Source organism: Ochlerotatus camptorhynchus, unplaced genomic scaffold (genome assembly GCF_037179485.1).
Source record: "Ochlerotatus camptorhynchus isolate MF236.1 unplaced genomic scaffold, CSIRO-AGI_Acam_v1.1 ptg000301l, whole genome shotgun sequence".
In the NCBI taxonomy this organism is placed as follows: Eukaryota; Metazoa; Arthropoda; class Insecta; order Diptera; family Culicidae; genus Ochlerotatus; species Ochlerotatus camptorhynchus.
Genome location: NW_027040789.1, coordinates 22,505 through 35,756, shown reverse-complemented (window position 1 = coordinate 35,756; position 13,252 = coordinate 22,505). Strand labels below are relative to the sequence as shown.

Sequence of the window (13,252 nt, the reverse complement as noted above, 5' to 3'; positions counted from 1 at the left end):
AGTTCACCAACAGCCGAACTGAAGAAGAAGCAGTGTCTAGCAGTGAGCAGGAAATATATTACTAACGCCCACCCCTTTTGCAAAGTGAGCGAGACTGGGAGCATAATAGCAGGGGTACAACTGTGAGAGAACGCCCGCCCCTTTTGCAAATTGAGCGAGAATGTGAGCATAAAAGCAAGGGTACAACTGTGAAAGGACGCAACTTTTCATTCAACCGTCGACCGTGTCGCACCAAGCGAGGAGCCCATCCAGAGAGCACAACAGAGAGCATTCAGTATAAATTTAGCAGTTGAAGAGAGAACATTAAAATTAAAAATATGTAGAGAAGGAAAATAAATCAGTGTGAAAAGTGAACTTCTCCCGAGCTTTGCATCCGATCTCCGAACGTCCAATCCAACACTCCACATCATAACACAAAAAAGAGTTTTAGAACTTTCAGCCTTTTTCAAGGCTCAGCGAGTTAATTGCAAAGGTTGTTGCTAGCCAAGCGGGCTAGTCCAATCCAACCACGTCGTGGCTTTTCGAGTAAAGCCAAGTCTAGGTGTTCGGGCCAGTTGCCCTCCTGGGAAGGAACGCGAGGGTTCCTGCTCCCACCCGGCTCGGTTCCCGAAGGGAACGCGAGTACCGTCAACCGACCAGTGCAGTACAGTCCACCGTAGCTCGAACAAGGTGATGGTTTGTCTTCCGCTCGGCAGGGTTCTTCATACGGCAGTTACCAACGAATCGCAAGACGTAGCCCATTACACGTTGGATTTTGCGGAAGCTGCTGTATCTGGAGAAAAATAGGAAAGGTTCCATACTTACAGCTGCAGTGACGATGACTGGTTTCAGCTCTGGCAGCAACGGATCTGGTACTTCTTCGGGTGGATTGATGTCGTATTTCACTCTCTGGAGGAACTCAGGGCCATTCCACCAAAGGCTGTTGTTCTCCAAGGCTCCAGGTAGTTGGCCGCGTGAGACGATGTCGGCCGGGTTCTGCATCGATCTAACGTACTCCCACCGGAATCCACCAGTGTGTTCTTGAATTACAGCAATTCGGTTTCGGACGAATAATAGGAGTTGGTTGAGCGGTTTCTTGATCCAGACTAGGACAATCGTACAGTCACACCAAAGTACAATTTCCCGGAACTCCATATCCAGGGCAGGTAATACCGTCAGAACTAATCGTGTCAGCAGGAGAGCGGCGCAAAGTTCGTTTCGTGGGATGGAAAGATCGTGAAGAGGGGCCAACTTGGATTTGCTTGTCAGTAGGCGGAAACTTCGCTGAACCATCGTTGAACAGCCTTCGTAGGTAGATGCAGACCCCGTACGCCACTGTTGAGGCATCGGAGAACCCGTGCAATTCGAACGCGACCACTCCTTGGAATGTCACGCATCTTGGGATAGCGATGTTGTGCAAATGCGACAACGAAGCTTGAAGTTCTTGCCACTCTTGCGCCGTGTCTTCATCAATCGGATCGTCCCACCCTACCTTGAGCTGCCACAATCGTTGAGCCATTAGTTTTGCCAATACGATGACTGGAGAGACCAACCCAAGAGGGTCGAAGAATTTGGCTATATCCGAATACATTACCCTCTTAGTAACACGTTGTTGTAATGGCAGCGGTTGCTTCGGAGGGTTTGCAATGTACAGCAATGTATCGGCATTCGGATCCCAGAGCAAGCCAAGGACCTTGATAGTTTCGTTTACACTACGTTCTTCTAACGGTATCCTTTTCTCCTGGTCTTCCACGGGAATGCGCTCGAGAAATTCTTGGGAGTTTGAGCACCATTTATGTATCTGAAAACCACCACGTCCTAGGAGCTGCTTCAATTGTTGTTGAGCTTCGATTGCATCTTCCACCGAGTCTGCGCCGGACAGTACATCGTCCATGTACGTCTCCTCCTTTACAATGCGAGAGGCGATAGGAAAAAAACTCACCTTCTTCCTCGACGAGCTGTATCAGGCACCTTGTTGCGAAGTATGGAGCGGATGCTGTACCGTAGGTAACGGTACACAGTTCCAGAACCCATAGCTTCTGCGACGGGTGTGGTCTCCAGAAAATTCTGAGGAAACGTCGATCTTGAAGTGTTTGCAGTACCTGCCGGTACATCTTGGCTACGTCTCCAGAAAAGGCGATCTTGAACTTTCGGAAGCGTAGGACGATGAAATGCAGATGATTCTGCACCACAGGACCGACTTCCAGGACTTCGTTTAAAGACAGCTTTTCAGATGACGACTTGGCACTTGCATCGAACACGACACGACATTGATGTGGAAGATAATACCTCTGCTGGTTAAGAGGATCGTCAGCTTCATTGATTTAACGGCAATGTCCGAGAACCTCGTACTCTTGAACGAACTCCACGTACTGCGCTTGTAGTTCGGGATTGTTTATCAGTCGTTTCTCCAGCATCAGGAACCTCTTCAGAGCTAAAGCACTGCAATCGTCCAGCTGCGAAGAATTTTCATTGAACGGCAAGCTCACTATAAATCTTCCGGACTCGTAACGCTGGTATGTGGACAGAAAGTGTGCTTCGCATGCCATCTCTTCGGTTGATAACTTGGGTACGTCCGGCACTTCCTCGATTTGCCAGAACTTGTACATCATTCGCTCGATGTCTTCAAGAGAAACGTGGCTGGCATGCTGATTTGATACGTTGGAAATCTGTGGCTCGACGATGACACCAGATACGATCCACCCAAGGTGAGTGTCTCGTAACTGTGGCAGGTTGTCCGCTAGGTTGAGTTGGCTTGGATTCAGTATATCAAAAAACAGCTCTGCGCCGATCAACAGGTCCACCCTATCAGGTGGGTGGAACTCGGGATCGGCAAGAAGCACTCCAGCAGGGATGTTCCAATTGTTGATGTGGATCTTCGACGATGGAATTGTGCCCGTTACTTTCGGCGTCACTAGGCACTCGAGACTGGCTTGGAAGTTGGATACTCGGGACTTGAATTTCAGCGTCACTTTGTCACGAGCGAGGGTGCGCAACGCGTTGATACCGATGATCGAAACACTGGCTGGCTTCTTCGGCAGGCCCAGGCGATTGGCCATGTCTTCGGTCACGAAATTCACCTGGGAGCCGCTGTCCAACAGGACGCGGCATGGATGGGGATGACTCTTCTTATCAAACACCTGCACCACTACGGTTAGCAGCAGTACCGTCTTGGTCGACTGGGCGAAGTTGGACGAACAGGTTGTGGACACAGGGTGTTCCACGGGGGCAAGAATCTTCTGCACTGACGTCGACGGTTGACTTGGAGCAGCCGGAACCGGTGGCGGGATTGCCATATGGCTGGAGGAACCTTTGGAGTGGCTCGAGCTTTTGCCTCTAGCAGTAACTCTTCCACAGCATTGGATACGTCGTAGTACAGTTTCTCGAAGCTTGCGTATTCGTCATCTTGTCCATCGAGCACTTCATCGGGTACCAGGGCTATTACCTTGCGGTGAAATTGGCTGTACTCAGCGTCTCTGTTCGTCAGCGGCGATTGTCAAGATGGTTGGTTCACTTTCGGCGGAGACGGAACAGTAATTCTTTGATCATCTTCTCATTTCGGTTACTCTGCTTAGCAAACCCCACACTAGACTGCCAATGAATGTATGGGAAAAATTTGGCCATCAAATTTCGCTAACAAACCATTTGCAAAATGTTTATTGCCTCGAAAAATGACCCTATGCTAAATTTGAGCTCAATCGGACATGATTTAGGGGTGGCGCAAACGCGTCAAAGTTTGACTTTTTTCACTCTCGAAAATCTCCCAAGGCGGGGCACACTGGGGCAGATCAGTGATTTTCTCGGAAAAAATTAATAACTTTTGAACAAAGCATCCAATCAGAATACTGTCTTCGGTAAAGTTGTTTGTATTAGTTAAGCGCTTCTTCTGAATAAATTAATTAGTTCGCAACTTGGTCGTAGAGATGGCGCGCTAATCTAACTTTTGAATAAAGCATCCTAGACGTATGGTGTTTTCAACAAAGTTTTTTATCTATTAAAATAAAGGAAAGTTGCGCAAGACATAAAACTTCCATAACCTTTAGTTTCGGAGATATAAGGTATATTGAAAAATATGATGCCAAAATTCTTATTTGTTAACGTTTTGTATATTTTCATACGTTTTCTCTGGTTTCTGCATTTATTCCAACGAAAACAAACTAGGTGCAAATTTTCATTGCACTTTTTGTGGAATTTATAGTGGTTTTAGTGAAATATTCTCGAAAAACATGATATTTTGCCTGTATTTTAGGTGGGTGGGATTCTCGTAGGGGCAGCTAAGGGCAGCTGGACTTTGTCTCTTTTGCTAGCTCATGTCATTGTCTAACATATACCAGAAAACTAAAGACATGATATTCGATGATTTTTTTTAATTTCACCTTTTGTAAACCGTTACAAGGATCTCTACTAATAAGGAAACCTGTCAGTTATGTATAATTTTTATTCGTTAAACTTTTTAAATTGCAGATGCAGTAATGGTTTGAAGATTAAACTATCTCTTAAGTTAAAGTATTTAGAAATCAGTTGTCCTTAATTGTCACTAGCGTCAAATGAATCCGGTGGTTGTAATAATGCCAATACCTCGCTATTTATTTTTATTAATTGGGCTGAATTTTTTTTCGGTCTTTTTCGCAGACTTGTAATTAATGGATCTGGTTGAAAAAATAGTTTGATGTGCTTGTGTGATCTATTATCTTTACTAAAATTAATTTTCAGACACCACTAAACGAAATGCATGTTGAGCATATGGCATAGAATAAACAACTGTTGAAAATTTACATTGAAGTTGAATCCATTATAGCAACTTTGTGGATTATTGCGCAACACCGGAAATTGATCACTGAACTGAGACGAGAACAAAATTCACGCTTATGGATACCAACTACTGAAACATTGACGCACATTAATAATTCTCGATTACTTTTTCGAAGAGATGTATCAGCTTTGTAAACAATACATTTGATCGTCGGTTTGACGTAACTGCTAGCTCGCTCACGTATACTATAACACTACCATCAGATAGGAGAAATTTCCTCCTGCATGATAGTGGTGTTAGTATGCGTGGATGAGCTACCAGTTACACCAAACCGACGATCAAATGCATTGTTTACAAAAGCTGATACGTCTCTTCGAAAAAGTAATCGATAATTGTACGTTGTACACGATCGCGTTGGCACGGCAGCACACAGCTTGTAGGATGATGTCACATATACAACTTTACCTGGGTAATGCAGCTGATTGAGCTGACGTATACATGGTGGAAAGGGACGGATAATCGTGTAGTAAGCAGAGAGTCAAAAGCAGATGATATCATCAAAAACATGGCCACCAGCCAGGCCCCTGGTTCGCTGGCAGCTCATAATAAGTAAACAATCTCAAAATTCAGCACAGCATTTAAAAATGGTGACATGTCAAAAATTTATATAATGTTTTCCATTTTGTGAAACAGTTCATTTCAATGTAAAGGTTGTTTTTATCGGTATATATAAAGTGAAATTTAAAAAAATCATCGAATATCATGTCTTCAGTTTTCTGGTATATGTTAGACGATGACATGAGCTAACAAAAGAGACAAAGTCCAGCTGCCCTTAGCTGCCCTTTCGAGAATCCCACCCACCTAAAATACAGGCAAAATATCATGTTTTTCGAAGATATTTCACTAAAACCACTATAAATTCCACAAATAGTTCAATGAAAATTCGCACCTAGTTTGGAATAAATGCAGAAACCAGAGCAAACATATGAAAATATACAAAAAAGTTAACAATAACATCATATTTTCCAATATACCCTATATCTCCGAAACTAAAGGTTATGGAAGTTTTATATCTTCTGCAACTTTCCTTTATTTTAATAGATAAAAAACTTTGTTGAAAACACCATACGTCTAGGATGCTTTATTCAAAAGTTAGATTCGCGCGCCATCTCTACGACCAAGTTGCGAACTAATTAATGTATTCAGAAGAAGCGCTTAACTAATACAAACAACTTTACCGAAGACAGTATTCTGATTGGATGCTTTGTTCAAAAGTTATTAATTTTTTCCGAGAAAATCACTGATCTGCCCCAGTGTGCGGGGGGGGGGGGGGGGGTATATGAAATTTCGGAAATCGAATTTTTTTTTTGATGCCAAATGTCTTAAAAATGCATGAAAGATTTGGTGTTATCTCGATTTTTTTTTCAAAAATCGACTTTCTGGGACTTGTTAAAAAGTCATTGTACTTTCATCAGATTGTACTGTAAACTAAACAGCACTAACGGTTGTCCTGTACAATTTTCGGAATTATTCTACGATTTATGTCTGTCTATGCTTCTATTTTACGTGGTCTCAGATACTAAAAAGTAATATCATCAAATGTTTTGAAGTTTGGATTCTTAAAAATTCCAAAACACAACATGATGATATTTTCAGATACATGCGTTTGGTAAAAAGTAATGGTTTTTACATACCTATTTTGATTTTTGGACCACCCTAATGAAGAATAATTGGACCACCCTTGTGAATTATTTCGTATTAGATCCTAAATGGTGGTTTAATTCGATATATAAGCAGGTTGGAGACAATTGTGAACAGTTTTAGAAGCCGACTCATCAATCTTCTATATTCCATATAGAACTCATAAAAAAAATTCTCAGAAAGCCGATTTTTGAAAAAAAAAAAAATTCGAGATAACACCAAATCTCGACGTTTCATACATTTTTAAGACATTTGGCATCAAAAAAAAATTTTTGATTTCCGAAATTTCATGTACCCGGGGGGGTAGCGCAAACGCGTCAAAGTTTGACTTTTTTCACTACCGAAAATCTCCCAAGGGAGGCCCTTGGGAGATTTTCGAGAGTGAAAAAAGTCAAACTTTGACGCGTTTGCGCCACCCCTAAATCATGTCCGATTGAGCTCAAATTTTGCATAGGGTCATTTTTCGAGGCAATAAACATTTTGTATATGGTTTGTTAGCGAAATTAAAAATTACCATTTTCGCTGGCAGTCTACCCCTCACGCATCAATATATTGACGTGAAGGAGAATTATTGACAATAATATTGATGGTGAATTCAGCAATATTGTCAATTTCGATGTCTTGACGTCAATATAGAATGTATTGACAATACGATTATTGCCAATAAAAGCAATCGTGTAGGGTCCACTTTTGACTTCGTCATATTTCAAGACGTTATAATTTTGTAGGGGTACATAGCTCCTTTCAAAAATTTTACTAATGCGTGTGGGTTTATCATTCGTATTGATTAACTTCACTACATGGTTTTCCCAACTCCCTGTTTACAACTTTGTGGGCACAGTCAACTCGGGGTTCAATTTCCCGTGATAACAAAACGTAATAATTATCATTTTTTTTATGTAAAAACTTGTTTAAAAATTTCACACCTCGGTGGTAAAATAAATTCTCCGTTGATGGGTATCTCAATTGCTTCATTGCTACAAATAACAGATAAAAACCACGTAGGGTAAACGCTTCTATAGTTTCGGTTCGTTAGAAGCGTTAGGTTCCTATAGTTGTGTATTGAGTCTCCACCGCAACTACAGGAGCGTTTCCCCTATCATAGTATTCCGTCGGCAGGTATTGGGAAATGTTCATCCACTTTTTTTTTTTTTCGGTATTTCTGCTTTTTTTTTAATGGATTTGTCGATTGTGATTGATTTAATTTATTTATTTTAAAAAATAGAAACTTCAGCACTAGAATCAATTAGCAGAGTTGACTCAGATGATGAAAATTCTAGCTTGAGATATACAAAGTTGCTACATGATGTGTTAATTTGAAGACATTGGGTATTAATTATGTTCTGTTTATATGGTGTATTGCCTGATTTTGTACTTGGTTCTGAGGTTGTGTGTTGCACAAAATTTTTCATGGCGCATTGGAGGTGTTGCCCCCAACTACAATTTGTTGGGGGACTGGGCAGTTTTCCGTCTGTGCGTAGAAAACGTTTTGCCTAGTCCTATTTTGATTATTACTGTAGTTGTTGAGAGCAAACATATCTTCCTGTGACATCACATTGAAAAATATTTCTGCTATCAGTGAGAGCAAACTGAAAACCAAATTTGCTATCCATTTTTCATGTGATGGGATGTAACAACTGTTGATAACAAAACCAGTTTTCAATTTGATGTTATTTAGCTGCAATGAAAACAAACCCGTAACAACATATTTTTAAAGAGCAAATGTACAGCAAAATGAAAACAAAATTTGGTATCAAATTTGTCAATGTGTAAACTGAAATCAAATTATGATATCAGTTTGATGTTGATATCAAAACTTGATTTCAATTTGCTGTCATTTTGATGCTGGACTTTGCTCGGGAGTCCAGCATCCATCATTGATAGCAGAAAAAGTTTTCAATGTGATGTCACAGGAAGATTTTTTTGCTCTCAATTTTGATATTTTAACCGTTAAAACGACCAAAACGACAGCAACCTGAGTAATCATTATCAGCGAAATCACAACATCAAATTTAGATTTAAATTTGATCTTAGACTTTGCTCGGGTAGTGTGATATCTTGTGATATAAACGATGTTCATCGTTTGACGGTTTGTATCCAACTCTTTATTACGAAAACATTTTGGTTACAAGTTACTTAAACTCTACATAGTTTACTATCTCTACAATGTTATTCGTTCTAGAGAGAGACGCTTGGAGTTGCCTGAAATTATGGCTCAACCAATGGGAGATCAGTAAGAAGTTTTATCAGAAAAGAGAACTCGGCTCTTGACGCAAAGTAAGAAAGAGAGTCCGGTGCCAGCACATGTAATATGTTGCGCTTGGTGCCGGTCGAACATATCGGTGCGTATGCAATAAATATTTTTTTTATCCATTTAATTTATTTGTAAGGCTCAACTGTTAATTAAAACTCTACGGAGCCAAGAGTCAAGAGAATGAATAATTACAATTCATTTGAATTATTAAAACTAATCTGATCCGGTGCTCGAACGTGAAGAGCTGGGACGTAAGATCTTCCTGGGTGGTGAATTATCATTGGCATACTTCTGTTGTTTCTGCTGTTGCTTTAGCAGCTTTGTATGCAGTCCAGTTTCCAATCTTTTGCTGCTTTTGCGGTTGGTAGTGTAATACCGGTTGCTTCTGCTGCTGCTGGTTGTGTTGATTGTTCTGCTGTTTTCCGTGATCCAATTCAACTTCCAGTGTTGTACCGATTTCTTCTTCTTCTTCCTCCTCCTCCAGCATCTATATTTCCAAATCTATTGCCTGCTTCTCGACATTGTCTGACGAACTCGTTCCTGCGAGAACGGCAGCGAATGTGTTTTTCCCGTCTTCTTTTTTTTCGACACCTGCTCCTGTGTCTCTTGTTATTTTTACGTTCCCCCTTCCTCAAGACTTTTTTTGATGTCCCTCTTGTCCACAAGCAAAGCATTTCTATTTATTTCCACTGTAGAAAATTCTTCCTCTTCTGCTAAGGAAGTAGAGCGCTGGTGGAATTTCTTTCTCCACATCCATGTAAATTCCGCGGACACCAGTGAACAAATCCAGTTGATATTCGGGTGGATACTTTTCCCGCACACAGCGCTTAATCTTCCCAAATTTGATTAGTTCAGCAGCAAGATCACGATCGGATACCTCCGGCGGTAGGTCAAACACCCGTACGTACTGGATGTTATAACCCGCTACCGACATGCAAACCTCCACTTGTGTTCCATTAGAATAATGGAACGTTTGCCTTTCATCGTTACAAGAGAAGGCTTCCCTCATGCCTTCCTCGGACGCACGTGTCCATTTTTCCCTGATCACCGGTGAGGCCTTTCACGAAGCGGACCATCTCCGGTAGAGTTGGCTGGGCAGCATTAAGAATAAATATGTTGATTGCCTATTAGTGTTGTGTATGGGAACAAATGTGGTTCGGAGAAGGTAGAGTCAAATTATGTTTTGTCTTGAGGTGACGAAAACGTGGGTCGCCGTTCTGTGCTACAGGGGAAAATGCTTAAGCAATAATTTAGTTTGAAGTGGTGTTTTACACTTGTGCAGTTAAGCAATCAATTGTAAAACTACACGTAGGCAATGGTCTGTAGCATGAGAACATTTGATTTGGAATGTGGGAATGTCTGGTTTTTGTCAAATGTGTCAATGCAAGGATTTCTGAACTGTGGGAAAGTTTAGAGTCTTAGAACATAATCTAATGAAGGCATGAGGATAATGTTTCATGTTACTATCTGGGATGCTACACCTTCCCTCTCTGGGAGAATGATGCAATGAAATGAAATCATTCGTTATAGGCTATTCTCCAAGTAGCTCATATAAAATTGTTCTTAATTAATTTAGGTTTTTTTTTCTTACCGAATTTGGCAACTTCTTAGTTTGAATTTTTACCTACCCCATTTGATTTTGTTTTTTTGTTTTCTATTCTCTTTTTTATGGGTGTTAGGCTCGGTTGATGCTTATATTTAATGATTGTATAGCTACTAGTATAAAATTTCGTATTATATATTTCAACTTTTTTTTTCTAGATTTTAACAGTTCTGTTTTTATGAACTACCTATTGTTTCTTTATGTGTTTCTGTGTGTTTAATTTTGCAAAATAATTAAAAATAAAAACCAAAGATTTAAGTAAACCATAGGATAAGTTAGTGGTGGTAAGTAGTGATACTGATGAAGACTGCACATTGTAGTCGAATTACGTATCTGTCATGGATACCAAAATTAATTAAGTGGAATTAAATGGAAGATAACCTTTTTGCTGTTTTATTTAAGCATTCTGCTAACAACCCAATTTCATTACTTCATGATTGTTCATTGTTTCTCATACAGTTGCACTTTCCAATTCTGCAGTCTTACTGCACAGTGTTGTGTATGGGAACAAATGTGGTTCGGAGAAGGTAGAGTCAAATTACGTTTTGTCTTGAGGTGACGAACACGTGGGTCGTCGTTCTGTGCTACATGGGAAAATGCTTTAGCAATAATTTAGTTTGAAGGGGTTTTTTTTTCACTTGTGCAGTTAAGCAATCAATTGTTAAACTACACGTAGGCAATGGTCTGTAGCATGGGAACATTTGATTTGGAATGTGGAAATGTCTGGTTTTTGTCAAATGTGCAAATGCAAGGATTTCTGAGCTGTGGGAAAGTTTAGAGCTTTAGAACATAATCTAATGAAGGCATGAGAATAATGTTTAATGTTACTATCTGGGATGCTACAGTAGAGATGGACACTCGAAATAAACGGGCTCGCCGAATTTCGGTGCTTCCGAGACACGTTTTTTTGTTGTTTTTCTTGCCTCTTGTATTTTAACCTGTCAACTATTTTTTTAGTTTTTATAGCCGTAGTCTGTAATTTAAAACGTAGTTCTGTATTGTATTGGTCTTAGTTGTAAATTGGTTCAATCTGTCACGGGTTTTTTAGATTATTGGGTAATGTAGCCATTTTGCCAAATACTAATTCATAAGGAGTATATGGAATATCTGAACACGGAGTCGTGTTGTAGCTAAATGCATAATAAGGCAGCCAATCATCCCAGTCTGTCTGAGACTCATTTACAAACTGTCTTATATATTCATAAGACAACGGTGGTTCCGCTCCAGATTCCCAATAGTTTGAGGGTGGTATGGAGTCGAAAAGTTATGTTTATATTGCAACATTTCTGATATTTTGCTAAATGTTTCATTTTTGTATTCGGTTCCTGGATCTGTTCGTATAGTCGAAGGTGTACCGTAGATTAAAATACAATTTTCAATAAATGCTTTTGCTATTGTTGTTGCCTGTTTATCTTTAATTGGTTTCACGATGACATACTTAGACATATCACATTGGATTGTCAAAGCATATCTATTATCTGAATCTGATTTTGGAAATGGACAGATTGTATCCATTGCTATATAGTCGAATGTTTTAATAGGAGTGGGTGTGTGTGTAAAATTTTCATTAGTTCTAGTTGTGTGTGTGTGTTGTTTGCATGTCATGCATTTGTTTATGAAGTTAGATATAGTGGTTTCATATTAGGCCATTTATATAATATTTTTAATTTACGGTATAACCTATTTATGCCGACATGTCCATGTTTTCAGCAATAATTTTAGTTATAGTCTCTCCATCTTCTATAACTTGTTGTGGATGGTACAAAATTATTTGCAGCTTTTGAAGTATTTCAACCCCCTGATTCTTAAAGTTGTACACACTAATACAATTGAATATTATACTTGATAGCGCTAGAGCTATCTCTCCAATGTTTTCTTTTAGGAACAGTTGTTCGATATTTTTGAACATATTCGTTAGTGAATTTTGCGCATTAATTTGTATACTTGACTCTTGTGTCAAGTTCTTTTTTAATTTTTATTTAATATTTTATACGTTAACGTGTTTGGATTTTTCGTAGAGCTCTCGATGTAAAGTTTTGGTAGGTCGTAAATTTCGTTATTATTAAGTGACTCAAATACGTTGAGGTGATCAGTCTCATTGTAGTTTGGATTAACTGTATCATGTTGTCTATTTTGTTCATTTGCGTTTTTATTTGTCATGCTTTTGGTGGTGAGCTGAAGAATAGTCATGTCTGAATCGATTTGAATTCTTGAAAGAGCGTCTGCTCCTACATTTGTTTTTCCTTGCACGTATTGAACATTGAAGTCAAATTCTTCAAGCTCTAATCTCATGCGAGTTAATTTGGACGTTGGATTTTTAATAGAAAACAGTTAGACTAAAGGTCTATGGTCTGTTTTTATCGTGAATTTTCTTCCCAGTAGATATGGTCGAAAATGTGATAATGGATGGCTGTCAATTCTTGTTCAATAGTAGACTTGTTCGACTCGCCTCTCGTAAATGCTTTACTAGCAAATGCGATCGGTAGATCAACGTTGTCGTAACTTTGAGCGAGAATTGCGCCACATGCCACTTTTTAAGGAATCCGTAATAAGTATAAATTCTCTTTTGAAGTCTGGGAATTTTAATATTGGAGGGGATATTAGTTTATTTTTCAATTGGTCGAATGCTGTTTTGCATTCGATGCTCCACTCAAATTTTGTATTTTTCCGAAGTAGCTTATTTAGGGGATGTGCAATTCCGGCAAAATTTGGGATAAATCGCCTGTAATAGTTACAGAAAGCGACAAATCTTCTGACTTCGTCTGAATTCTTTGGAATCGGGAAATTTTTAATTACGTTAAATTTAGCTGGATCTGGTAAAATACCGTTCTTAGATATATAATGCCCTAAATAAGTTACCTCATGCTTGAAAAAATTACATTTTGTGGGATTTAGTTTTAAATTATATTGTCTCAACTTCTTAAACACTGTTTCAAGATTGTTGATATGATGATTCACCGAA

The 13,252-nt window shown here is 39.4% G+C and overlaps 1 protein-coding gene across 1 annotated transcript; it reads right to left on the bottom strand.

The window, feature by feature from the left end:
* Positions 1-2,303: 2,303 nt before the first annotated feature.
* Positions 2,304-3,275, bottom strand: LOC135707020 (uncharacterized). Its single transcript, XM_065228736.1, has one exon. The coding sequence runs from the start codon at positions 3,273-3,275 to the stop codon at positions 2,304-2,306; it is 972 nt and encodes a 323-aa protein (XP_065084808.1).
* Positions 3,276-13,252: the final 9,977 nt, after the last annotated feature.

Excerpts from the sequence above, each read along its gene's own strand:
- LOC135707020 (XM_065228736.1), bottom strand. The coding sequence starts at position 3,275 with ATGGCAATCCCGCCACCGGTTCCGGCTGCTCCAAGTCAACCGTCGACG.